This window comes from Salvelinus namaycush, chromosome 26 (genome assembly GCF_016432855.1).
Source record: "Salvelinus namaycush isolate Seneca chromosome 26, SaNama_1.0, whole genome shotgun sequence".
NCBI classification, from domain to species: Eukaryota; Metazoa; Chordata; class Actinopteri; order Salmoniformes; family Salmonidae; genus Salvelinus; species Salvelinus namaycush.
Window position 1 is genome coordinate 33,409,835 of NC_052332.1, and position 27,725 is coordinate 33,437,559.

General features: G+C 42.1%; 2 protein-coding genes, 1 long non-coding RNA gene and 1 pseudogene across 3 annotated transcripts in view; 2 read left to right on the forward strand and 2 right to left on the reverse strand.

The window, feature by feature from the left end:
- Positions 1–436: 436 nt before the first annotated feature.
- LOC120021464 lies at positions 437–7,211 on the reverse strand (annotated as a pseudogene).
- LOC120021466 lies at positions 5,691–12,995 on the forward strand. The gene is made up of 4 exons (XR_005472513.1): positions 5,691–6,002; positions 10,987–11,094; positions 12,310–12,469; positions 12,629–12,995. It is a non-coding gene; the product is annotated as an uncharacterized LOC120021466 (long non-coding RNA).
- A 586-nt stretch (positions 12,996–13,581) lies between these two features.
- On the forward strand, positions 13,582–23,589 carry LOC120021467 (zinc finger Y-chromosomal protein 1-like). The gene is made up of 8 exons (XM_038965243.1): positions 13,582–14,008; positions 18,922–19,018; positions 19,212–19,547; positions 19,695–19,844; positions 19,953–20,060; positions 20,132–20,266; positions 20,418–20,564; positions 20,729–23,589. The coding sequence occupies exons 2-8, from the start codon at positions 18,952–18,954 to the stop codon at positions 22,006–22,008; spliced, it is 2,223 nt and encodes a 740-aa protein (XP_038821171.1). The 5' UTR covers positions 13,582–14,008; positions 18,922–18,951; the 3' UTR covers positions 22,009–23,589.
- A 1,647-nt stretch (positions 23,590–25,236) lies between these two features.
- Positions 25,237–27,725, reverse strand: part of LOC120021743 (lipocalin-like) — a 3,366-nt gene continuing 877 nt past the window's right edge. The window contains exons 3-6 of the mRNA XM_038965589.1: positions 27,630–27,709; positions 26,439–26,552; positions 26,180–26,281; positions 25,237–25,883 (exon numbers count right to left, since the gene is read on the reverse strand). Of these exons, the coding sequence (XP_038821517.1) occupies positions 25,864–25,883; positions 26,180–26,281; positions 26,439–26,552; positions 27,630–27,709 (316 nt within the window). The 3' untranslated portion in view covers positions 25,237–25,863. The remainder of the gene's footprint in view (positions 25,884–26,179; positions 26,282–26,438; positions 26,553–27,629; positions 27,710–27,725) is intronic.

The following is a 27,725-nucleotide window of genomic DNA, read 5'->3' on the forward strand; positions in this document are numbered from 1 at the left end:
AAGCACCTGATATGTAAAGTACACTGATTTTGTTTTGTGCTATCACAAATATTTATCATGAGTTGACAACATTAAGTGACAAGTGATTGGGGTGTTCCATACGTCTGCAGGCTGATCAAGAGGCTAATTGAACACCAGGTCAATGAAGGTGTTAGGCGCTGGAAGACTGGTATTGTGCAGAAATGTTCAGGTTTGGTGTAGCTGCTGTGATCAGGGTTTGGACTATGCAGCTGGGCTGTTTTCCTCAGTTTTTTTTGTTTTTCATTGGCTGTGAAAGAAACCATGGCAGCATGTGAAAATTCAGACTTGATAACCCATTACACATTTTTGTAACCTTTATTTAACTAGGCAAGTCCACTTAGAACAAATTCTTATTTACAATGACGGTCTACCCCGGCCAAACCCTCTAACCCGGATGACGCTGGGCCAATTGTGCGCCGCCCTATGGGACTCCCGATCACGGCCGGTTGTGATACAGCCCGGTATTGAACCAGGGTCTGTAGTGACGCCTCTAGCACTGCGATGCTGTGCCTTAGATAATCTGTACTAGTTTTGGACCTGATAGGATGAGCTCATCTTCCCCTCTACTGGTGTGGTGGCGGACTTGAAAACTTTCTCTACGTTAACGTAGCCCTGCAGGGCGAAATCGTACAACGAGTCTCCTGTGTTCTGTGGGAAGGAAAAATAGGCTTAAACACAACAGTATACTGTACATTGAGAACTGAACATCGCAAGATTACCCTACAACACTACGTCTTGGCATGGAACAATATTCATTTTCTCCCACACGTGCAAGTACAAATAAAAACAACACACTCACCTTGGCGATTGATGCGGCCGCTTGGGGGTAGTACATAGAGTATCCCGCAGCCATCAGCCATGTAGGGTAGATGAGCTTCTTCACCCTTGAGCCTAGGAGACACAAGAGAGGACCACAGACTATTTTTATTCAAGGAGATAGATTAGAAGCAAGAAAGGGAAAACCGGATGGGGCAACAGGAAGCAGTAGTAGGCCTGATATTTGATATGGTCTGGAGGCAACAGCTCTACCGCTAGACCAGACTCTAGCTCAGAGACTGACTGATACACAGTGTTTTCTTAAACACAGAGACAAAGTGGATAAACCCAAACACACAATGGAGATCAAAAACAGGGTACTCGTCATCCAAACTCAAAACTAATACCTCTTGCAAGAAAGAGTCCAATGATACCAGCAAATCCAATGACCGCAACCCGGGGATAGAATTCAGCAGGAGGGTTTTGTAGGAATGTGAAGGTCTCTGAAAGTACAGAAAATAACTCTGGTAGCAAACTGAAACTGATATTCTAATTGTACAAATGGGTGTACATTGCAGTGTATGAATATAATAATAAATGCCATTTTGCAGATGCTTCTATCCAAAGTGACTATTAAACAGTCACATCTGAGTGGCCCCAGTGGGAATTTGACCCACGCGTTGCAAGCACCATGCTTTAACAACTGAGCCACACAGGACCACAGTAATGAGTAATGTGTGCACTTTGTGTGTATCACGGGGTGTGTGTTTTCTTACCACTTCCTAATTGGATGGCACTTTCAACCTTGGGCTTCACTTTTACAATAGCACCCTGAACCCCACAGGAGAGGACAGTACAGTGAACATGTAACATACATCCGCTAATATCACCCAATGTCTGCACCTTGAGAGCCATTCAAGAATGGATAAATGCTTATTTTTAATTGTTAAAGAATAAGTTCACATTTAATAATATGATAACATGATAATACGATATTTCATAGTAAATATGCTCTTGCCGAATAGTCTTCAATTTAAGTTTACTGTGATGCTTTACGTTGTTTGTACTGTGATGGTTATACTGGTAGTATAACTAGTGGTAGGACTGCCATGCCCCCAGAAACCTCATCCAGTTCGGTGGGCCTAAAGCACTGGCCATTCTGTTATCCAGTAGAGTGCTCGAGTTAAACATCAAACAACAGCACTTTGTGTACCCTTGACCCATTGTAAAGACATTCTGCACTGTACAAGAACAACTACCAATAAAGTTCCAGCCAAGGCACTGTACTGACAAACATGTGCTGTATGTTAATGAGCTGCTTATCTCTGGACTGAAAGAGCCAATGGGGAAGAGGTCAGGAGGGCAACTAAGAAACAGTGATCACAGTGACAAACACAGATGTCCCGTTACCCTGCTCAGACATTGCACGCATCAACCAATGCTTGAGTGTGTCATCGACTCACAGATTGCTAAAACATATGATGTGGTTAGCTGATACAAAAAAAGACCTATCCAGGCATTGTAAGGTCTGGCATGCGTCAGAATTTTTACATTCTTTTCAGAGTACTTTACCAGTCTCTTAGAATTAACTAATCAGCTTAATCTTTATCCCCCTCTGTGAGTTTGATGATTCTCTCTCTCTCTGTGTGTGTGTGTGTGTGTGTGTGTGTGTGTGTGTGCGTGTGCGTGTGCGTGTGTACACAAGTGTATGTGTTTGTGGCTATGGGGAGTACCTGAACCTTTTCCACTGCCGAATGGCTTGTTTGCTAAAAGGGCAGCTTGGTGTGATCACAGGGGCAGAAGCAGAGCAGCACAATCACGACTAACACTTCACAGCAAACAGACAAAATCATTCCAACACGTGCAATGATTATCGATTGCAGCATGGATTCATCCATGTGAAATGCGCAGTACAGATTTACTGCCCCCGTGATATGCAACTTTTCAGGGAAGTTAGGAACAAATATACAAAGGCAGTTAGGAAAGCTAAGGCTAGGTTTTTCAAGCAGAAATTTGCATCCTGTAGCACAAACTCAAAAAAGTTCTGGGACACTGTAAAGTCCATGGAGAATAAGAGCATCTCCTCCCAGCTGCCCACTGCACTGAGGCTAGGAAACACTGTCACCACTGATAAATCCACTATAATTGAGAATTTCAATAAGCATTTTTCTACAGCTGACCATGCTTTCCACCTGGCTACCCCCCACAGCAACTCGCCCAAGCCTCCCACACTTCTCCTTCACCCAAATCCAGATAGCTGATGTTCTGAAAGAGCTGCATAATCTGGACCCTTACAAATCACAATCTGGACCCTCTCTTTCTAAAATGATCTGCCAAAATTGTTGCAACCCCTATTACTAGCCTGTTCAACCTCTCTTTCATATCGTCTGAGATTCCCAGATTGGAAAGCTGCCGCGGTCATCCCCTTCTTCAAAGGGGGAGACACTGTAGACCCAAACTGCTACAGACCTATATCTATTCTACCCTGCCTTTCTAAGGTCTTCGAAAGCCAAGTTAACAAACAGATTACCGACCATTTCGAATCCCACCGTACCTTCTCCGCTATGCAATCTGGTTTCAGAGCTGGTCATGGGTGCACCTCAGCCACGCTCAAGGTACTAAACGATATCATAACGATATCATAACCGCAACCGATAAGAGACATTACTGTGCAGCCGTATTCATCGACCTGGCTAAGGCTTTAGACTCTGTCAATCACAACATTCTTATTGGCAGACTCAACAGCCTTGGTTTCTCAAATAACTGCCTCGACTGGTTCACCAACTACTTCTCTGATAGAGTTCAGTGTGTCAAATCGGAGGGCATGTTGTCCGGACCTCTGGCAGTCTCTATGGGGGTGCCACAGGGTTCAATTCTCGGGCCGACTCTCTTCTCTGTATACATCAATGATGTCGCTCTTGCTGCTGGTGATTCTTTGATCCACCTCTACGCAGATGACACCATTCTGTATACCTCTGGCCCTTCCTTGGACACTGTGTTAGTGTCTCCAGACGAGCTTCAATGCCATACAACTCTCCTTCCGTGGCCTCCAACTGCTCTTAAATGCAAGCAAAACTAAATGCATGCTCTTCAACCGATCGCTGCCCGCACCTGCCCGCCCGTCCAGCATCACTACTCTGGACGGTTCTGACTTAGAATATGTGGACAACTACAAATACCTAGGTGTCTGGTTAGACTGTAAACTCTCCTTCCAGACTCACATTAAACATCTCCAATCCAAAATTAAATCTAGAATCGGCTTCCTATTTCGCAACAAAGCATCCTTCACTCAGGCTGCCAAATATACCCTCGTAAAACTGACCATCCTACCGATCCTCGACTTCGGCAATGTAATTTACAAAATAGCCTCCAACACTGTTCTCAACAAATTGGATGCAGTCTATCACAGTGCCATCCGTTTGTCACCAAAGCCCCATATACTACCCACCACTGCGACCTGTATGCCCTCGCTTCATACTCGACGCCAAACCCACTGGCTCCAGGTCATCTACAACTCTCTGCTAGGTAAAGCCCCGCCTTATCTCAGCTCACTGGTCATCATAGCAGCACCCACCCGTAGCACGTGCTCCAGCAGGTATATCTCACTGGTCACCCCCAAAGCCAATTCTTCCTTTGTCCGCCTTTCCTTACAGTTCTCTGCTGCCAATGACTGGAACGAACTGCAAAAATCACTAAAGCTGGAGACTCTTACCTCCCTCACTAGTTTTAAGCACCAGCTGTCAGAGCAGCTCACAGATCACTGCACCTGTACATAGCCCATCCAATCTACCTCATCCCCATACTGTTATTTATTTATCTTGCTCCTTTGCACCCCAGGATCTCTACTTGCACATTCATCTTCTGCACATTCTACCATTCCAGTGTTTAATTGCTATATTGTAATTACTTCGCTATTTATTGCCTTACCTCCCTTATCCTACCTCATTTGCACATGCTGTATATAGACTTTTCTACTGTATTATTGATTGTATGTTTGTTTATTCCATGTGTAACTCTGTGTTGTTGTATGTGTCGAACTGCTTTGCTTTATCTTGGCCAGGTCGCAGTTGCAAATGAGAACTTGTTCTCAACTAGCCTACCTGGTTAAATAAAGGTGAAATAAAAATAAACTGACCTTGGTGAAACACAATGTACAGTATTTCTAGACCAGGGGTTCTTAAACTTTTTCAGCTCGAGACCCAAATTAGAAATGTACTGTGCTCCCATTACCCAAAATCTTCCTCCAACGACCCAAATTAAGAACAAATAGTGTGTTATTATAGATGTATAACTAAGAGTGTGTTATTATAGATGTATAACTCACGACCCACATTTCATATGCCCAGGGCCCACATTGGGTCCCGACCCATAGTTGAAGAAACCCTGCTGTAGACACATAGGAATACCAGTAAATATTAACTGGTCTCTGGGAAAATAATTACTGTGGATACTCAATACGCAAAGAGAAATTGAGATGAATGACACTAGTGAGACCTACTGTAGTTAATATTTACCGGTCACAACTAATCATAGTAAATCTTTGGAGGTCACAGAAAAAAGGGTGCATTGTAAAATATGTAAAAGCAGCTGGGATGATAATGTAAAGCATGGCAAAAACATTTCACATTTCAGTGCCCATGTGAAGTTATTTTGGGTCTATGCAGTGAGGCTGGGCTATCAGACATTATGAATCTTCCCTAGAATTACATATCTAAACAAACACCCAACAACTGTCTTTATTTTCTGAGAGGAAAGACTGTTCCTAACAAAGGAAATAATGACTGTCACCCAGTAGCTCACTGGTGAGTAGGGTTATCAATGTACCTGACACCAAGTAACATATGGCTCTGCCAGTTTCCTTAGAGTGGTAACACCTGGCTCCAAGTGCCCTATATCTGGCTCCACATTGCGGAACTTCTGCTGCGGTGTAGTGTAGAGGGAGAGCTGTAACAAACATACAACATTTTACATGGGTCAGTTACCTCATACCAATGTTGGCTTGCCTCAGACAGGAAGTATGCTGACAGACTTCAGAAAGTGTGATTCTGTGCACAATGCAGTACCTCATTTGTATTTAAGGTGACATTGGGCTTGTCCTCGGGCGGCAGCAAACACAGTAGCTGACATCAAGCTGAGAGTTACGGGCACAGCAGCCACCCCTGCTACCTGAGGAGACACAGAACAACTGGGACATCAACAGTTTGGTCTACACTCTCAGAGAAATGGTAGGTCTCAAGGCTGTTATTCATGTTTTGCAGTTGAGAGCATATCCACTCTACAGCATAGCCTGACGATAAGCGAACACACGTCACATTTTGGAACAAAGAAACATTTACACAACACACTCAATTTCACAAAGTTTTGATCTCTTTCTGAAACACATAATAACAAAAATATGTATAGGAAGCTCTTCAGGTTTTTTTTCTTTTTTTGACTGAGTCAATAATTTACATGAATTTAGTTTGACACACTGTTCTGTGGATTATAGACTTGGCTCGTGCTTGTGTGCAAAGGTCAAACACATGAACACACAGACACACATTTTAGATAATGTGAATATTGCTTTCATTAATATTAAGTATGAAAATTAAAGGGGAAAAAAACAATTGAATACTGAATAAATACTTTCCAAATATTTGGCTAAAATATTACATTTTGCAGCTGAGACCTACTATTGGAGGGCTCAATGGAGCCATCCCAATGTTGAACGTTTCACAGGTCCAACAGTCCATTCAGACCTGCAAACACCCTAGGAGTAGAAGCTAGAAGTTGTAATAAAATTGAGAATTGAGGCCCTTAAGATTTACCAAAAAACTATGTTGCCATCTAGTGTCAAATAAGTGTATTGTTAATCCCATTAAGTGGGGACTTGATAGCTACACACATTTACCGGTTTATCGAGTGTCTGTCCAGTTCATGAACTTCTAACAGTCACATCATTGCCTAAAGCATTTCCACACTGTAGCAACAAGATGACAAAATGGTAAACTCACTGGTTAAATAACACGTGTGAAAAACTAACTAAGCGAGTTTATTCACTTTTTACATTAGCTGGCTATGGATTACTGGTGACATATTGGCTACTTTACAGCGCCAGAAGGAGTTAACGTTGTTCAGTTGGTTATTAATGTGCCCGACATACTGCATTTTTAAATGTATTTTTTTATTATAGGTTTTATACTACATTATGCATTTCCTGCAATGCAATGCCCTTGACAGTCTGGTGTCTGGCTCGCTGTTCTTAAAAGTCTCTGGTGCGTCACCGGGAGTTCGAGTCCCCTAAATATTTTTTTTATGAAACAGATCGCTATTCAATTCAAAGAATAAAATAAAAAACACGACAATAAATATATGTGGACTGGAGACCACATACATTAATGCAAGTGATTTAGTTGTTACGTAGTAAATAAGGTTTATATTCTCACCTTGTACATGATCCTTTTTTGCGGTGCCAAGCTTCAAGTACGTCTACGGTGTCTGAGGGAACATGCTGCTTCTCTGGCTGCATTCCAATCTTTTCTTGTTACCTTCCCTCAGTTCTGGTTCATCTACTATAGGCCGGTGCTCTCATAATAAAACCAATGAATAACCTGATAATTACTTGATAGTAACTTGTTATTTAACAAATAGCAGAATGCAAATGTCGACAATCAGTTTACTGTAAAGTTTTTGTGGTCTTTTTCCAGTGCTCATTAGCTCAGGAAAGGTGGATTTGACATTGGCTCGTGAAGTCAGTATTCTAATCGTCCTTTAGCAACTCTTCTCAAACAAGTCAGTAGCCTAACAACATTGCAGGAGTGGATAATGAAATATGGGTAAGGGGCCATATATTCATTATACAAGACGATGCGCACATGATCAAGTCTGCCTTTGTTGTTAAATGTCTCACTTAGATACACTACATGACCAAAAGTATGTGGAAACCTGCTCATCGAACATCTTGTTCCAAAATCATGGGAATTAATATGGAGTTGACCCCCTTTTGCTGCTACAACAGCCTCCAATCTTCTTGGAAGGCTCTCCACTAGATGTTGGAACATTGCTGCAGGGACTTGCATCCATTCAGCCACAAAAGCATTAGTGAGGTCGGGCACTGATGTTGGGTATTTAGGCCTGGCGCGCAGTCGCCGTTCCAATTCATCCCAAAGGTGTTCGATGGGGTAGAGGTCAGGGCTCTGTGCAGGCCAGTACAGGAAAGGACCTTCCCCGAACTGTTGCCACAAAGTTGGAAGCACAGAATCGTCTGTGTATGCCGTTGCCTTAAGATTTACCTTCACTGAAACTAAGGGGCCTAGCCCGAACCATGAAAAACAGCCCTAGACCATTATTCTTCCTTCACCAAACTTTACAGTTGGCACTATGCATTCGAGCAGGTAGCGCCAATAATGTTCAAAGCTGTCACCAAGGCAAAGGGTGGCTACTTTGAAGAATCTCAAATATAAAATATATTTTGATTTGTTTAACAATTTTTTGATTACTGCATGATTCCATATGTGTTATTTCATTGCTTTGATGTCTTAACTATTATTCTAGAATGTAGAAAATAGAAAAATAAAGAAAAACCTTTGAATGAGTAGGTGTGCCCAAACTTTTGACTGGTACTGTAAGTATTCAGACCCTTTGCTATGAGACTCGAAATTGAGCTCAGGTGGATCCTGTTTTCATTGATCATCCTTGAAATGTTTCTACAACTTGTTTGGAGTCCACCTGTGGTAAATTAAATTGATTGGACATGATTTGGAAAGGCACACACCTGTCTATATAAGGTCCCACAGTTGACAGTGCATGTCAGAGCAAATACCAAGCCATGAGGTCGAAGGAATTATCCGTAGAGCTCCGAGACAGGATTGTGTCGAGGCATAGATTTGGGGAAGGGTACCAACAAATGTCTGCAGCATTGAAAGTCCCCAAGAACACAGTGGCCTCCATCATTCTTAAATTGAAGAAGTTTGGAATGACCAAGACTCTTTCTAGAAAAAATATAGAGAATAAACAGGGATCTCTAAGGTCAGGGCGTGACAAAACTGGAGAATGTCAGCTACAGTCTCTTCAGAAATTCAATTCATGTATTCACAGCCCTTGATATTTTCCATTTTCTTTTGTTTTAGAGTGGAATTCAAATAGATTTAATTGTCATTTTTGGTCAACGATCTACACAAAATATTCTGTAATGTAATTCTAACATTTATTACAAATTAATGAAAAATAAAAACAAATCTTGATTAGATAAGTATTCACCTCCCTGAGTCAATGTTAGAAACACCTTTGGCAGCGATTACAGCTGTGAGTCTTTGAGTCTCTAATAGCTTTGCACACATGAATTGTACAATATTTGCCCGATATTCTTTTTTAAATTCTTCAAGCTCTGTCAAGTTAGTTATTGATATTTTCTAGACAGCCATTTTCAAGTCTTGCCATACATTTCTACGCCGATTTAAGTCATAACTGTAACTAGGCCACTCAGGAATATTCAATGTCGTCTTGGTAAGTGTAACGGATGTGAAATGGCTAGCCAGTTAGCGGGTACGCGCTACTAGCGTTTCAATCAGTTACGTCACTTGCTCTGAAACCTAGAAGTAGTGTTGCCCCTTGCTCTGCAAGGGCCGCGGCTTTTGTGGAGCGATGGGTAACGACGCTTCGTGGGTGACTGTTGTTGATGTGTGCAGAAGGTCCCTGGTTCGCGCCCGTGTCGGGGCGAGGGGACGGTTTAAAGTTATACTGTTACATAAGCAACTCCATCTTAGATTTGGCCTTGTGTTTTAGGTTATTGTCCTGCTGAAAGATGAATTCGTCTCCCAGTGTCTGTTGGAAAGCAGACTGAACCAGGTTTTCCTCTAGGATTTTGCTTGTGCTTAGCTCTATTCCATTTCTTTTTATCCCCAAAAAACCCTAGTCCTTGCTGATTACAAGCATACCCATAACATGATGTAGCTACCACAATGCTTGAAAATATGAAGAGTGGTACTCAGTGATGTGTTGTGTTGAATTTCCCCCCAAAACAACACTTTGTATTCAGGACAGAAAGTACATTTCTTTGCCACATTTTTTTCAGTATTACTTCAATTAAGTGCCTTGCTGCAAACAGGATGCATGTTTTGGAATATTTATATTCTGTACAGGCTCCCTTTTTTCACTCTGTCATTTAGGTTAGTATTGTGGAGTAAATACAATGTTGTTGATCCATCCTCAGTTCTCTCATATCACAACCATTAAACTCTGTAACTGTTTTAAAATCACCATCGGCCTCATGGTGAAATCCCTGAGCAGTTTGCTTCCTCTCCGGCAATTGAGTTAGGAAGCACTGTTTTTTAAAGTTTTTTACACATCTACCGATTGGTGCCCTGCTTTGCGAAGCATTTAAAAACCTCCCTGGTTTTTGTGCTTGAATCTGTGCTTGAAATTCACTACTCGATTGAGGGACCTTACAGATAATTGTATGTGTTGGGTATAGAGATGGGGTAGTCATTCAAAAATCACATGAACCACTTTTATTGAACACAGAATGAGTCCATGCAACTTATTGTGATTTTGTTAAGCACATTTTTACTCTTGAACTTATTTAAGCTAGCCATAACAAAGGGGTTGAATACTTATTGACTCAAGACGTTTCAGCTTTTCATTTTTTATTAATTTGTACAAAATTCAACAAAAAAAATCCACTTTGATATGTGGTATTGTGTGTAGATCAGTGACACAAAATCTCAATTTAATACATTTTAAATTCAGGCTGTAAAACAACAACATTTGGAAAAAGTAAAGGGTGTGAATACCTTCTGAAGGCATTGTATATACTGTATACTGAACAAAAATATAAACGCAACATGTAAAATGTTGGTCCCATGTTTCATGAGCTGAAATATAAGATCCCAGATATGTTCCATAAGCACAATTTCTCTCAAATTTTGACCACAAATTTGTTTACAACCCTGTTAGTGAGAATTTATCATTTGCCAAGATAATCCACTCACCTGACAGGTGTGGCATATAAAGAAGCTGATTGAACAGCATGGTCATTACACAGGTGCACCTTGTGCTGGGGACAATAAAAAGCCACTCTAAAATGTGCAGTTTTTCACACAACACAATACCACAGATGTCTCAAGTATTGAGGGAGCATGCAATGGGCTTCCTGACTGCAGGAATGTCCACCAGAGCTGTTGCCAGATAATTGAATGTTCATTTCTCTATCATATGCCGCCTCCATTTTAGAAAATTTGGCAGTACGTCCAACCGGCCTCACAACCGCAGACCATGAGTAACCACGCCAGCCCTGGACCTCCAAATCCGGCTTCTTCAATTACGGGATCATCATAGGGGGTGCTGATGAGTATTTTTGTCTGTAATAAAGCCCTTTTGTCTGGAAAAACTCATTCCGATTGGCTGGGCCTGGCTCCCCAGTCATGTGAAATCCATAGATTAGCGTCTAATGAATATATTTCAATTGACTGATTTCCTTATATGAACTGTAACTCAGTAAAATCTTTGAAATTGTTTCATGTTGCATTTATATTTTTGTTCAGTATAGTATATATGTAACGGATGTGAAATGGCTAGCTAGTTAGCAGTGGTGCGCGCTAATAGCGTTTCAATCGGTTACGTCACTCGCTTTGAGACCTTGAAGTAGTGGTTCCCCTTGCTCTGCAAATGCCGCGGCTTTTGTGGAGCGATGGGTAACGATGCTTCGTGGGTGTCAGTTGTTGATGTGTGCAGAGGGTCCCTGGTTCGCGCGAGGGGACGGACTAAAGTTATACTGTTACATTGATGCTGTTGACCCGGATCACTGGTTGCTGCGGGAAAAAGGAGGTCGAAAGGGGGGTGAGTGTAACGGATGTGAAATGGCTAGCTAGTTAGCGGTGGTGCGCGCTAATAGCGTTTCAATCGGTTACGTCACTCGCTTTGAGACCTTGAGTAGTGGTTCCCCTTGCTCTGCAAGGGCCGCGGCTTTTGTGGAGCGATGGGTAACGATGCTTCGTGGGTGACTGTTGTTGATGTGTGCAGAGGGTCCCTGGTTCGCGCGAGGGGACGAACTAAAGTTAAACTGTTACATATACAGGGTCAGTGCCAGTACCAAATGAACAATGCCCAGGGATACTAGAGTAGTTGAGGTACATGTAGACAGGGATTAGGTGACTGGTAGCAGGATTAATAATAATAATAATAAGCAATATGGCAGCATAAGTGGAGTGGGGTGTTATTGTGAGTGTGTGAGAGACTGGTAGCGGGAATATATAAATATTTATGGTAATATACTAATGGTAAAATAATGTATATACATGTAAACAGGAGTAATAGTGACCAGTAGCAGGATAAATATCTAGATACTAATGGTAATGGCAATCAATAATCAATGAACAGCAGCAGAATGGTAGTAATAAATCGAATCAATAATAATTTAGCAGCAGCGTAAGTGTGAGGGGTGTGTGCATGTGGGTGTAAGTGTGTGGCGTCAGTGATTTGTGTGTGTAACATTATTTGAGTAACTGTGGTTTATGACTCGTGACAGACTGCAATATAGTCTTCACTTGATCATAGGTCTCCTGCTGCACCACCCTCTTCTGTGGTTTCTACAACACCCCATCCCTCACAACCTGCCACTAACTTCATACCCCTCCCCTCAACTCGCACCTCTGCCCGTGCATGCACCACAGCTGCCCGCAAGACACATCTGTATATCCTTGGGGGTACACTGAAGGTGAGTCTACATCCAACATATTCATGCACACCATAAATTCTACTTGCTTGGTTATTTTTACATGAATCAATACACTGTGCATTAGAAAACAGGACATAGAAGAAGCCACTTTCAAGTACTGGTAGCCATTCTTGATTCCCGATCAGTTTCTTTCTACAGGATGAGAATAATGAAGTAACAGAGGGAAAAAAACAACCATTAGAGAATGGAACCTGCCCAAAATTAGACAAGAGAAAAAGACATGGAAGGAAGTATTGTGAAGCACCCCAGATAGTTGTGCCATTGGGACTGAAGGAAGACTCCAGTGAGGATTCCCTCTCAGATTTTGAGTGGGAAGAGGAAGCAGTGAAACTGCTCGTGGACAAGGCAGCTTGCTCTGGACAATGTGATGCCCACCTGAAACTACTGTAGAACTTCAACTGGAAAAGACTAAAGGATACAGAATTAAAATGACTATGGGTAGCATTACCCTGCTCCACTCATATGGGTGGGTTAGTTTTCTGTTCTTTCTTTGCACACAAATCGTATAAAGTATTTTTGTGTAATACAGTGTGTGACTGTGAGTGGTCTTATGCCTTTAGCTGAGGCCTGTGCTTTCGTATTACAGGTGGTAGAGCAGTAGCCTCTATACCGTAAAACTGTACAATCGATGCTGTTCTCTCTCCCGCTACACTAGTGGGATTATTATGGTGTCACGGGTGCTGTAGAAGTACGTGTCCCCTGCTAACATGTGGGGCTTTGTGCACAGAGACACTTCTTGGGGAATAGGCTACTGTTTGTGTAAGTGTTTTACTGCTTCTACCCGAGACCTGGGCTTTTACCGTACATGTGGTAGAGCGTGTCCCTCAGCACAGGAAGAAATCGAGCCCCCTGTCAGCTAGTATCTCTCTTGCTACATTCAAAATATGTTCTTATCTCAAAAGGCATCACATAGCAGGCAACAGAGAAGATCAAGGGATATCAACTGTAATAATAAATAGTGTCAAATAACCAAGTGGTCAATCACTGGCAAATATATAGCCGTGAAGTTAACCTGTAGTGTAAGCTGGTAGTAACAAACCAAGGGTTTTATACAGGGCTAAATATAGATGTAAAATAACAGTATCTTGCTAATTAATGGCGGCAGCAGTTAAAGTTCTCGCAGTTTGTTCTTGATTTTTAGAGACATTCAATGAACCAATACATGAACAAACTAAACCAGTCTTTCAAATGGTATGCAAAGCAAACAGAGGCGGTGTTGAGTCCCTGATCGTGGCCTGCCTGCAATTACCAGTTAGGTTTCCAGACTTCTTCCGCATTTTCCTACGACTTTCTGGCTGTGACGTGAATGCTGACGGCGGCCTTGGTGCTGGCGGAGCTGGGGGCTGTAGCGATTCTGAGTATCAGTGGAGCTTCGAAAGTCTCGGCCCCTCCCTCCCTGCGCCTCAGCGGCCCGCCCAGCTAGCGCAAACTCCCGATTGAATCCTGCCCGAGTCTGGGGAAACCGGACGGCCTGGAAATCGAGCGACGGAGAGAGGCCAACCCGTACTACAAAATCTGGTAAGCAGGTTATCTTGCGCTTTTTTATGTGCACGGAGCATATGAAATGCCTTGCATATGTGATTGCGTTTACATTATTCTATTTTTCTATCTGACAAGCGGAGAAGCGCACGAGGAGTTGGGCCTTTCTTGCTTATTTGGGCCCAGGCCTTAAGCAGGCCACAATTACGGCCTAGAAAATCCGGGAGGGGATTTTTCTAAACATCGGTAACATTAGTCTGCTAGTCAGATACCGCCACAAAATACAGTAGTAGCCACCATGTTCAAATATGATACTGTGTATGCATTATTATGCAATAGTGGGCAAAATGTTTGTCCAGTGATCTCCAACACAAAATGGCGTACTTCTGTTTTTGAAAACACTGAAGGAAATGGGCGTTAGCTAGCCAGGCTAGCCGCCATAGTTACCTATAGCAATAAACCTTTCAGGTGGCTCGCGAAATAGCTAGCAAAATGCATCGATATTGACTATCGGATGGATGTGTGGGCTCTTGTCATGAAACTCATGTTTCCATTTAAGTTAGCTAGCTCAAAGCTGCCTCACATTTGTTTTAAACAACATTAACCACATTTAGCTAGACGAGCTACTGTTTGATTTATATTAGGTATGACGTAACCATTTTACTACAACCGCCAGATCATTTGGTGAAATGTCCTTATATTGTTTGCTTGCAGACCTTTTGTCTTAAATGTTGTTTTCTTGCGTACATATACATAATACCAGTCGTTTTTGTACTGAGTTCGTTCCTATTTTCATGTTAGGCCAGCTAAAGGTTTTGAGTCTGATCAGCTCATTATGCAGCTGCACTGCCTGTCTCGCGCTCCCACACTTGTGCGCCACACCACTGCTGTCAGATTTGGCCATGGGGGTGGGTGAATTGGACGAGAAATTAAACGGCACGTTGCCCGAACCCTTTTTGTCTCGATGCATTTCGGCGAGTAACCACATGGATTCCTTCACATTGCAAGACTATGAGGATTAAGATAGTAATGTTTTTGCATGGCTGAACACGTCGCTCGTTATGTCAAAGCACATTACAACAAAAGTATGATATTTTCATTCCTATCATAAATGTAATAAACCCAATCGCTGCCTATACCCTTCCTCAGTAGGCCAAGTAACATAGCTAGCTAGTTTAGATTGCCCCCAAAGGAAGTGCAGACCAATATAATTGATGTCTAGACAGATTGGGACATGGCTACATTTCACAGGATGTGAAATACATGTGCTTAATGATATATGTTACATTGTAACATGATTGCTTCTTGTTAGAGAGAAAAATATGTTTGAGATTTAGGATTTGACTATGGGACATAAACTGGCAGGGGGGACCTCCCTCAGGATTTTTTGGGGCATCTAAAGCTCATTTCCTGTATTTCTACCAGGGCTGTTCCTGACAAAAAATAATATTGGTCAACCAAGAGTAGCCTTTTCTTTCGACCAATCAATTTAGTCAAAATGTTTAAACGTGTATTTTACCATTATACAGACACACCCTCCCAAATGTAGGCTACTAACCTTGTCTGATGCTTTAAGCACGCTGTTTTATTAAATAATTAAGACACATATATGACTCAAGGGAGCCAGAGATCAAGTTAGCCCAACCAGAAGAGAATATTTTTTTTCCTGACCCCCTTCCTCCCACTGCTGCTGGTATTCGCAGTTTCTGCTGTTACTCTCCTGAAGTTGCCAGTAATAGGCTATACCAGTGGTTGGCAACTTTTTCCATTTGGAGTGCCAATTAATTTTTAAAAATCTACCAATCTGCGTGCCAGTTATGATTTGCATATGCTCATTTTCATGGAACAGTTTCATTTAATTTATAACAGTCTTTGTATCTAAAAAATCATTGTTTGTGGTTAATCGAAATTCTATCTAAATTAAAATTCTATAAATCTAAAAGTAACTTTTATTGCCATTGTCAACTATGTAAAAATAGCCTACATAAAGCCAACACATAAAAACATTGCAGCCTGCAGGTAGAAAATATCCTGATAAAAATAAATATCCAATAAATCACATTGGCTACGAATGGCCTGTCAGCAACGAACTTGAAACATTGTATAAACTGGGTCTCCCAGAATCTCCTGCTAGCAAACTTGAAACATTGTATAAACTGGGATGCCCAGAATCTCCTGCTAGCAAACTTGAAACATTGTATAAACTGGGACACCCAGAATCTCCTGCTAGCAAACTTGAAACATTGTATGAAATATTCTGGGCCTTCTAGTTGCGCCAGACAGACACAGCTGTAGGCTATTTGTGCAAGGGATAAGAAGTAATCAAATATTTTATAATGTTTCCACTGGATCAGAATATTCAATTTTTCCCTTTCATACTGAATGGTTATCGAAAGGGAGAGCTGGAAATATTGTCATTATCAATTGATTATAAAAACAGACTTCGTTTACTTGCTGTTTGAGGGGGGAAATGGCTTTGAGAAGCTCCACAGCTCATTAGTGGTGGTGAGTTAAGGCAATCAGAAATACTCAGACATCCCCAAATGGCCACATTTATAGGCCTACATTTGTGCAGAGGCCAGGTAGACTAGTCCTACTTCTATATGCGTAATCGGGTGCGCATCCTTACTAAACTTTGACTGACAGGAACGTTTCAAACAAAAGACGATAAATAAATTGACAGAACTCGTAAATGGAATTAAATAAACAAAAACGTGTTTCTCTTGTGTAGCATAAGTTGTGAGTTCTGCAAAACAGATGTCCACTCCGATAATGAGAACGGTAAATGACTAATAATAATATATTGAATGCATTAACAGAAATTAGCATAACCAAACAAACATTGCAGATTAGAAATTATGGGAATTAACGGTAAATGTAGGCTACTACTACTGGTGATTATATGTAATGGGGAATTGATACACAGAAAACAATGCACACAATGAAATTATGAAACATTCAATACCCACAAATTGGCGGGAGAGAGCAGCGCATTCTGGAGAGAGATGTGCCTTATGCATCTGAGCCACAATCCTCATATTCTTGGACTGGCATCCCTGTGGCCTCCAATTGATTAGTCCACTGAGACTGGCTCAAATCAGACAGGTGTTTTGTGTGCCATGAAAAAAAGTATCTATTTGCAACTGCTCAACTAAAAAAATCTAACGTTTTCAATACAGACCCCTTTTGTCATACAGTATTCCACATAAGGCACCCATACCTTATGAAAATTGCACAGTATACTCTTAATCTTATAATGAATCAAAACTAGTGATTGCATATCTTGACATTTCTGCCATCCATTGTGACATTGTGGGAAGATAACCAACCTTCCAATTAATAGCAATGCATTTCTTAGCCGCTATAAATGAACATTACTGGACATTCAAACATATCAGTATCCATTCATCATCATCAATAGTGTCTCCCAGGTCTTCCTCATATTTTTGCTTGAAGTGTTTTGTGTCGTCGGGAAAAGCCTCAAGCCTTGATACTGTTTGGAAATCAACTTTAGAGATGTGTCAGACTGCCTTAAAATAGTTTCAATCTATGAAGCTTCTTGCTTGTCCAGTGTTTTCTACACAGAGATAATAAAGTGTTGTATCTGCAAAAGTTCACCTCAGTGCTGTCAGACTGGTCTTCCCTGGTTGCCTGACCCTGCTGAGTCCCCTGTCACCATCTGATCCTGCTCAGACGAGGCTTGAACAATAATGACCTTGGTGTACATTTATACATTATATTATCCAAGAACAGCATCCGTGATTCAATAATTGAAATTACCGTTATTCCCAGATCCCAGACTGTAGCCTACCCATCAACGCAAGATGGAACTTTGTATCCATTCACTGATTTTTATATACTGCAATATTCACCTGAGCTCTGTAAACTGGTCTTCCCTGGCTGTCTGATCCTGCTGGGACACCTGTCACCATCTGATCTGCTTAGACATGATGAGCATAGTGTTGTGTACTGACTGCCATGACAGTGTAGCCTGTAGAGCTGTTTATACCGTGTCAGAGTGAAAAGTAGGGAATTAGCTAGAGAAACTGACAGATCAATAACGTTACATTGCTGTACTGACTAATAAAAACTCACATTGCGCTGTCAAAAAAAATTCTGAATATTGTCCCTCAAAATTTTTGGTCACTGGTTTCCTCGTTTGATTCAGGTCTAGTGTAATTGAGGCAAAAATAATAGCTAAAGTTAGTGAGCTGGCTAGCTAACGTTAGCCAACTTTTGACTAGCTCTAATTCTACATCAACTAGCATAAACTAGGCAAGTTAATTTGCTTCTGTTGAAAATGGACAAAAAGGCTACAAAACATTTCCATACACAGAACAGCTGTTAGATGCTGCTATCTGACAGATTGCTAGAGGCTAGCGCTGTGGCAGCTACTAGCTAGCTGGTTAGTTCTCTTCAGACAGAACTTCTTGAGAGGGATGAAACATGTCATGTTACATGCCAGTTACACTACTAGCTCAGCACTGGGAATAAATACTTTTTTTCTGTTAAGTCAAACGACAGTTACCTTGCCAGCTGCATCAATCAAATAAAAAGTAGCCAGTTTCTGCTCTGCTTGCTTTTACAACCTGGAGAAAATGCACAGCAGATGCAGACAGCAGCACCGCGCTGGTCCTATAATAATACATTTGCCTTCATACAGCCTGCCTGCACGCTCTGTGGTTTCCGTGCAGTCCTAAATCCTGCCTGCTGAAACCGGCAAACAACCTACCCAACGGCTCTGAGGCTTCCGCATGGTTCTTAAGCACACCTATGACGCTTTTAGTATCACACAGCAATGATAAAACGGGGGGAACAAAAATGGAATTTTAGAATATGTTGGGGTCATGTCTCCCCCCGTCCCCAGTGAAAGTTTCACCCCTGTGGTAGACTCATTTTGGTTGGCCATTAGGCCTATGTGACTGATTTGACTGGTCAATTCTTGCCTCCAGTGCTGCAGTGACCAATGAGGTGTAAGGACAATGGATGAGGACGAGACCAGGCTGGCACTACATTCCCAAGAGCCTAAAATCATTCTCCATGGATCAGGTAATAGCAACATTTTGTTTGCGAATTCAAGTAATTCCCTGTACTGTTCGTTGTTCTGCACAACAATCTAACATGTCTTCCAAGTTTTTTGTTGTTATTGTCTGTGTAAGAGTGCATGAATGTGTCTTCTGCAGCATGTTTATGTAGGCCTATGCTGAATATATCCAACTGTTCCTGTGTTGATGTGTTCCAGATGAGGGTGGTGCTGCAGGGGAGGAGTTTGTGGTGGAGCTGCAGGAGACTGTGCTGGTGTCGGAGGGGGAGGGGGAGGGAATGGCGGTGCATGGATTTGCTTCAGACGAGCTGGTAATCCAGGATGCTGTTGAGGACGTGGTGTCTGAGTATGTGCACTGCGATGAGGACGAGGATGTTGCTGTGGAGACGTGTGTGATGTCACTGGAGGGGGAGGACGAAGGTGTTGCCATGGGGGACATCCCTGAGGATGTGATGGTCGCAGACGGGCATACCCAGGATGAACTGGACCCAGAGCAAGACACAGACGGCTGTGGGGACTACCTGATGATCTCCTGTGAGTACCAGGCTGCTTCTCTCCTCTCCAGTTCTACATCAATACCACTGTCACCTGGCCTCTTTATAAAGATAACATTACAGTTAAACTAATGACCAGTAGTGAATGGATCTCTCACTCTGTCTGTCTCTTTTCGTCTTCCTCCAGTGGATGAGGCAGGCAAGATGGTGTCAGACGATGGCACAGAGGTGACTGTAGAGGGAGCCGAGGAGGACCAGGAGGTGGAGAAGGATGAGGACGGCCAGGAGGTGATCAAGGTGTACATCTTCAAGGCAGACTCTGGGGAGGATGACCTGGGTAAGGAGACATTTGAATAATGTTTAGTACCTCAGGAAAGAGGGATTCTATAACCTATAATAGTTGATCACCAAGGAGTATTATATCAGTGTGTGGTTGTCTGTGTAGGAGAAACAGTGGACATCAGTGATGGAGACACAGAGGATGTGGCACTGACGGACTCTACAGGCCGAACGCTCCGAGAGAAGATGGTGTACATGTCTCAGGGGGACCATGGTAAGTGATCAATTCTGTGTGTGTGTGTGTGTGTTTTATGGTTGTGTTGTAACTAGTATGTTACCCTGCAGGTTCATCAAAGATATCTGATGAGGTTTATATGGAGGTGGTGGTGGGGGGTGAGGAACCAGTGACCCACGAGCGGTCGTACGACGGCACGGCTCTCAGCAAGGACTTCATGCCTGTGGCCTGGGCAGCCACGTATGGTCAGTAACACACTTTATATACAAACATACAGTTTAACAAGGTGGATAATGTCTTCTTGCTCACCTGCCCTCTGTAGTGATAAGTATCTCTGCTCTAGCAGGGGTGAGAGAAGGTGTGCATTTGCATCGAACGTTTGCTGTGTTATTCCAGGTTCTGAGGACAGTGAGAGCTGTGAGAACAGAAACGGTGCTGCCAGTGCTCTGCTGCACATTGACGAATCAGACGGAGGGGACAAGCTCAACAGGCAACGAAACAAGAACAAGAGAACAAGGGCTGAGCCTCGCCAGGTCCAGACAGGTACACAGCTGTCAGATGGGACAAAATAACTATCTGGTACTGATTCTATGGCTTGGGTTTTCATGTTTAATTTTTTGAATACTGTTGTTTTTACACCGTCAAGTGATATCTGTGAGTCATGTATCTGTCCTAATTTTCTTCTCTCTCGCTGTTTCCCATCCTAGCCATCATCATTGGTCCGTATGGCCAGCCTCTGACAGTATATCCCTGCATGCTCTGTGGCAAGAAGTTCAAGTCGCGAGGCTTCCTGAAGCGCCACACCAAAAACCACCACCAGGATGTCCTGACCAGGAAAAAGTACCAGTGCACGGACTGTGACTTCACCACCAACAAGAAGGCCAGCCTTCATAACCACATGGAGGTGCACACGCTGAGCAACAAGGCTCTGTTTGAGTGTGAGGTGTGTGGCAAGGAGTTCCACCAGCAGGCGGCGCTGTTCTCCCATCGACTGCAGCACCACCACCGTGAGCCCAAGAGCCCTGTGCCTTCACAGGCCAACAAGATGCACAAGTGCAAATTCTGTGACTATGAGACGGCTGAACAAGGACTGCTCAATCGCCACTTGCTTGCCGTCCATAGTAAGAGCTTTCCCCACATTTGTGTGGAATGTGGCAAGGGTTTCCGGCACCCCTCCGAGCTGAAGAAACACATGCGCACACACACCGGCGAGAAGCCTTACTCTTGCCTCTACTGCGACTACAAGTCGGCTGATTCCTCCAACCTGAAGACGCATGTCAAGACCAAGCACAGCAAAGAGATGCCCTTCAAGTGTGAACGCTGCTTCCAGACCTTTGCTGAGGAGGAGGAGTTGCTGCAGCACGGGCTGACACACGAGGAGGCCAAAACCCATCAGTGTGCCCACTGTGAACACAAGAGCTCCAACTCCAGTGACCTGAAGCGCCACATTATATCGGTGCACACCAAGGACTACCCCCACAAATGTGCAGTCTGCGATAAAGGTTTCCACCGGCCGTCTGAACTGAAGAAGCACTCGGCGTCGCACCGTGCCAAGAAACTGCACCAGTGCCGGCACTGCAACTTCAAGATCGCGGACCCCTTTGTGCTCAGTCGCCATATCCTGTCGGTTCACACCAAGGAGCAACAGGCCTCTCCTGAAAAGAACGGAGCCAAAAGGACCTTATTGGGGTCTTCCCCTGCCTCTGCCTCTGCCAGTGCACCGGTGGCAAAGAAGCAGGTTTTGGTGCCTGGTGCTAGTTCTAGTGCTGCGGGCTTGGCCACAGGGCCCAGGGAGAGGAGGGTGTACCAGTGTCAGTACTGTGATTACAGCAGTGGGGATGCCTCAGGCTTCAAGCGCCATGTGATCTCCATCCACACAAAAGACTACCCCCACCGCTGTGAGATCTGCTCTAAAGGCTTCCGCAGGCCCTCAGAGAAGAACCAACATATCGCACGCCACCACAAGGACTTGGTGCAGGCAGAGTGATCCTGGCACTGCCCACTCTTCATACCACCAGAACAACACTAATGCAACCACCACCACACCGTAATCAATTGAATGTGTGTGTGTGTGAGTGTGTGTGCATGTGTGTCTGCTGCATTAACAGGGAACATCTATTATTTTTACCGCAATGACTCTCAAGCCAACTTTCCTGCAACTGAAAATTAATTTACGTGTACATATACCGGTGTAAGGCCTATGGAATAAGTTGACAAAGCCCTGTACAGACTTGCACTTTATCTGCATGTCCCCCTGCTGGTGACAGTGTTGCATGGCGGAATGTGCAAGAGTCGCAGGTCTCTCTGAGGTCTTTGTAGATTCATTGTTTTTACTCCACAGCCACAATCAGTTCTTTATTAAAGTGGCGATTTTTAAGCCTACTTTAACTTGGCACACGACTAAGATAAAATATGATCTACAAGCTGTTTGTATTCACACAATAAAATGGACACTCACCTGCTGAGAGAAAAAGCAGATCCACTGAGCAGAGTGGTCGAGATTAACTCAATTCTAATAGCACTTGCCACCAATTTATTTTAAGAATTATGAATGCAGTAGTCATGAACTCATTAATTATAACTGATGCTTTGAACGCTGAGACACGAAGAGTATGTGTGTTGTATGTAGTTGAGTGCTTGCTTGTGTGTATGCCTGTTGTGAGGGATGTCAGTTAATGTATCTATTGTGCTTCCTGGTAGTCTGACCCCACATCTCCCTGTTGTCTTATCTTTGGTATTCTGAGAACTGTCGTTGTTCTGAGGAGAACTGTCTGTTCGGCCATGTACGTTTGTCCGGTGAAGGAGTTGACTGCATCATAGCAAATAGCCAAGGCACTTGTAAAAGCTGTGGCTTCAGAGAAGGTTTATTAGTTGATTCACTTAACACAGTGAGATACCAGATGTGGCCAACCATGCCATCGGGTTAGAGGGTTCTAATATACAGGTAAGCAGTATCAACTCCAAACCCATAAACCCCTCTTTATACACATTATTTTACCCCTAATAAGCTTGATTATCAGACACCTGACTGAAGTGTGATGCAGCGCCAGCAAGGCCTTCGGGGTGAGGATGCACACTATCTGGTACCACTAATTCATGACCACAACATTACACGCTCCTCACCTCCTCAAAACCTATTGGATGAGAGCCATAGGTCCATCCCCTCTGGCCTTCTCCAATGGGTTTTGAGAAGGAGAGGATGCGAGGAGTATGCGATTGAGATTCTCCCATCTACTTATGTCAGTGACCAGTGAGCGGTATTAGTTCCCTGAAGAGAGATGTAACTCGTAAAGACTTGTGGTATGTTTGTACTCTGGCTTCGACAGTTCCTTCCCCTGTGATAATTTTTATATTTATTTCATCATCATGAAATTTGTTGTATAGTTCAGTGTAACTAGAATTCTATGGGACGTAAATTATTGTTTTGTACACAAATCTGTAAAAAGTGTGTAGATGTAAACACTTAAATAAAAGGAGGAATCAGAACTGTGTTGTTATGGATGTACTTGACGTATTTGTTAAAAAAGCTATGAAAAAAAGATAATAAAAGCAAAGTATTTTACCTGCATGTTTGTCTTTTTAATAATTGACCAAAACGTACAGTGCCTTCAGAAAGTACTTATACCCCTTGACTTATTCCACATTTTGTTGTTACAGCCTGAATAAAACATTGAACATTTTTTATTTAATAAAAGTGAAAACATGTTTTTAGACATTTTTGAAAATGTATTGGAAATTAAATACAGAAATATCTAATTGATGTAAGAATTCACACCCCTGAGTCAATACATATTAGAATCACCTTTAGAAGCGATTACATCTGAGTCTTTGGGTAAGTTTCCAAGAGCTTTGCAAACCTGGATTTTACAATGTTTGCACATTATTATTTAAAAAATTATTTGAGCTCTGTCAAGTTGGTTGTTGATCATTGCTAGACAGCCATTTTCAATTATTGCTATAGATTTTCAAGCCGATTTTAAGTCGAAACTGTAACTAGGCCCCTCAGGAACATTCAATGTCGTCTTGATAAGCATCTCTAGTGTATATCTGGCCTTGTGTTTTTAGGTTATTGACCTGCTGAAAGGTGAATTTGTCTCCCAGTGTCTGTTGGAAAGCAGACTGAACCAGGTTTTCCACTAGGATTTTGTCTGTGCTTAGCTGTATTCCATTTTTTTTTTAAATCCTAAACAACTCCCTAGTCCTTGCCAATGACAAGCATACCCATAACATGATGCAGCCACCACCATGCTTGGAAAATATGAAGAGTGGTTCTCAGTGATGTGTTGGATTTTCCCCAAACATAACATTTTGTATTCAAGACATAAAGTTTTCTTTGTCATACATTTCTTTGTCACATTTGCAGTTTTACTTTAGCGACTTATTGCAAACAGGATGCATGTTTTGGAATATTTTTATTCTTTAGAGGCTTCCTTCTTTTCACTCTGTCATAACTACAATGTTGTTGATCCATTCTTCATTTTCTATCACAGCCATTTTACTGTTTTAAACTCACAATGGGCCCCATGGTGAAATCCCTGAGCAGTTTCCTTCCTCTCCGGCAACTGAATTAGGAAGGACGCCTGTATGTTTGTAGTGACTGGGTATATTGATACACCACCCAAAGTGCTATTAATCACTTCACTATGCTCAAAAGAATATTCAATGTCTGCTTTTTTAATTGTTTTGCCATTTACCAATGAGGTGCCCTTCTTTGCAAGGCATTGGAAACTTCCGTTTTTTTGGTTGAATCTGTGTTTTAAATTCACTGCTCGACTGAGGGACCTTACAGATAGTTGTATGTGTGGGGTACAGAGATGAGGTAGTCATTCAAAAATCATGTTAAACACTATTACTGCACACAGAGTGAGTCCATGCAACTTGTTACTTGTTCAGCACATTTTTACTCCTGAACTTATTTAGGCTTGCCATAACAAAGGGCTTGAATACTTATTGACTCAAGACATTTCTAAAAACATATTTCCACTTTGACATTATGGGGTATTGTGTGTAGGACAGTCAGTGGTGTAAATTACTTAAGTAGTACTTTAAAGTATTTTTACTTAAGTCGTTTTTATGGATATCTGTACTTAACTATTTATATTTTTGACTACTTTTACTTCACTACATTCCAAAATAAAATAATGTACTTTTTACTCCATACGTTTTCCCTGACAGCCAAAAGTACTTGTTACATTTTGAATGCTTAGCAGGACAGGAAAATGGTCCAATTCACACACTTATCAAGAGAACATCCCAGGTCATCCCTATTTCCTCTGATCTGAATGACAATTGGGTACCTTTATCCACCACAGGCCATTGACACAAAATCTCAATTTAATCAATTTTAAATTCAGGCTGTAACACAACAAAATGTGGAAAGAGTAAATGGTTGTGAATACTTTCTGACGGCACTGTATGTAATTGTCAACTAATAACTGCAAGGAGTAGGATAACATTTTCCATAGAATGATGGTACACCAAGGTTTCTTTCACAGCTGGGTTTACATTAGGGCATACATGTGATCAATTCAGACTTCTAAAGCAGCTTATATTACTTAGGATCAGAGGTATTAAATACCTTCATATATAAGAGTAGGATGCCTGACAAACTGATAAAGCACCGGAAAGCATTTTATTATTGGAACAAATCGGGGAAGTGGAAAACTAGGCTTCAGTGGGTAATGTAGCGTAGCTGCAGGTTAAGGCAGAACCAGATGGGTCACTGCAGCTAAAGGTGGTTCCTGGTTGCCACAGTTGCCATGTGTCTGCCTACCCATCAAGTAGCAAAGCCATGCAGAAGGATCAAGGGAGGACGCTTTGGAAGTGATGAGTATTGATGAAATTACGCAGCGGGACACTCATCTGTAGAAAGAGAGAAAGAAGGCCTGAGACATTCCACACTTCTATCCATAAATATTTTTCAATTTAGGGCTCTGTTCAACCGGTATCGCTGAAGCATTACAGATTGCAGGCTGGAAATGTTAAGGTAAATCTGATTGAGCAGACATATGCAGCGGTTACATATGCACCATGAAATGCAGTCTCCGCTAACGCAGGAACATTGCCTTTAAATTTCAACCACGCTGTAACGCTGAACTTCCGCGATATGGATTTAATAGAACCCTTAAATACACGTCACAAACAGAAATGGGACGAACCGTTTTTGGGGAGGATAGCAATGTTCTCAGGCAGAATGCCAGTGTCCAGGGAGAACTGCTTAAACTTCTGTAGCAGGTCAGGGCTCAAGTCTGTCCCGCGGGCTGTAGACACCACACATGCAGAACATGGCAGACTAAATATACTATGAAGGATACAATACAATTTATAATGCAAGATTGCTAACAAATTATGGGGGAAAAATAGTGACAAAATGAGACTGAGTTATAGGAATTAACAGAGGAGTGGAAAATAACTTACCATACAGTTTGTTGAGCACAGTTGAAACACCTCCCTTGGTCTTGATGGTGTGAATGAGTGCGTACTCATCATACTTAACATCAACGACACGCATGTCATTTTCATTATTCCAGCCTAGAGAGGGGTGAAAAGAAGATGAATATACACACATATTTGTGTGTGTGTGTGTGTGTGTGTATATATATATATATGTATGTATGCATGTGTATGTATGTATGTATGTATGTATGTATGTATGTATGTATGTATGTATGTATGTATGTATGTATGTATGTATGTATGTATGTATGTATGTATGAATGAGCAGGGTTCCAGGCGTAAGCAACATATGTTTTTTTTAGGAACTCAGTCAGGTCTCAACAAACAATTTATACATACACTAGATGACTAACAGGGGGCGATGTCTTGAAGCCATCGCGACTCCATCTTGGCACTCCCCCACCGTTGTAAAATATATTTTGGAAGCTATAGAAAGGCTTTTATAAAAGTATACATTTGCTTTTGAAACACTTATTCTATTACAGACACCTTAGTGCATACTTTTAAACTATATTATGTGAGCTAAACATGAAAAATGAAACATTTGAAAATAAAAAAACAAGTTTATATAATATTTTATATAATACTTAGAAAGTACTAATGTTACTGTCCCCACTACAACAACAAAAACACTTAAATACATGTAATGTTGTTACATTTATTCCTATGGAGGACTGCTTTTCTGAGGAGTGCCAATATGGCCATCCAGTGGCTTCAAAGTCTCTCATTGCCTAATACATAGCATCAGCAATCCAGGGTTTACATACGTCATTGGTAAGAATAGTAGAATACACCAGGTGCAATTTGGTTGTGCATCATCAGTTGGGGAGCCCCCATTGATTTTGTTAGTCATTCTCACTCAGACCATATTCATATTCATTTATAACAAAGTTTGTTATAAAACTGCAAAGTTTTCTCTCTACCCCATGGCCAAATGTGTAGAATTGCGGAAAATGTACTTTAAAACTGCAACAATTTATCTTCGCCCCATGGCAAAATGTGTAGAATTGCAGGGAGTATTTCTCTACACTGTCTAGAGGGGGCCACTAAAATGTTTTGCTGTGAGGTGGGGGCCCCGTAACCAAATCTCGCTTAGGGCCCACAAAAGGTTAGAACCGGCCCTGTGTGTGTGTGTGTAGGTTCTAGACTTACGCTGGCTCTTGAAGATGAATTTCCCAGGAAGGTTTGTCTTCTCAGCCAGGTGGTTCATTCTCCAGCAGGAGCCATCAGTGCTACAGAGACAATACA

Coding starts and splice junctions, on each gene's coding strand:
- LOC120021467 (XM_038965243.1), top strand. CDS start 18,952: ATGGATGAGGACGAGACCAGGCTGGCACTACATTCCCAAGAGCCTAAA. Junction 19,845..19,952: donor CTCTGGGGAGGATGACCTGG/GTAAGGAGACAT, acceptor TTGTCTGTGTAG/GAGAAACAGTGGACATCAGT. Junction 20,565..20,728: donor GCCTCGCCAGGTCCAGACAG/GTACACAGCTGT, acceptor TTCCCATCCTAG/CCATCATCATTGGTCCGTAT.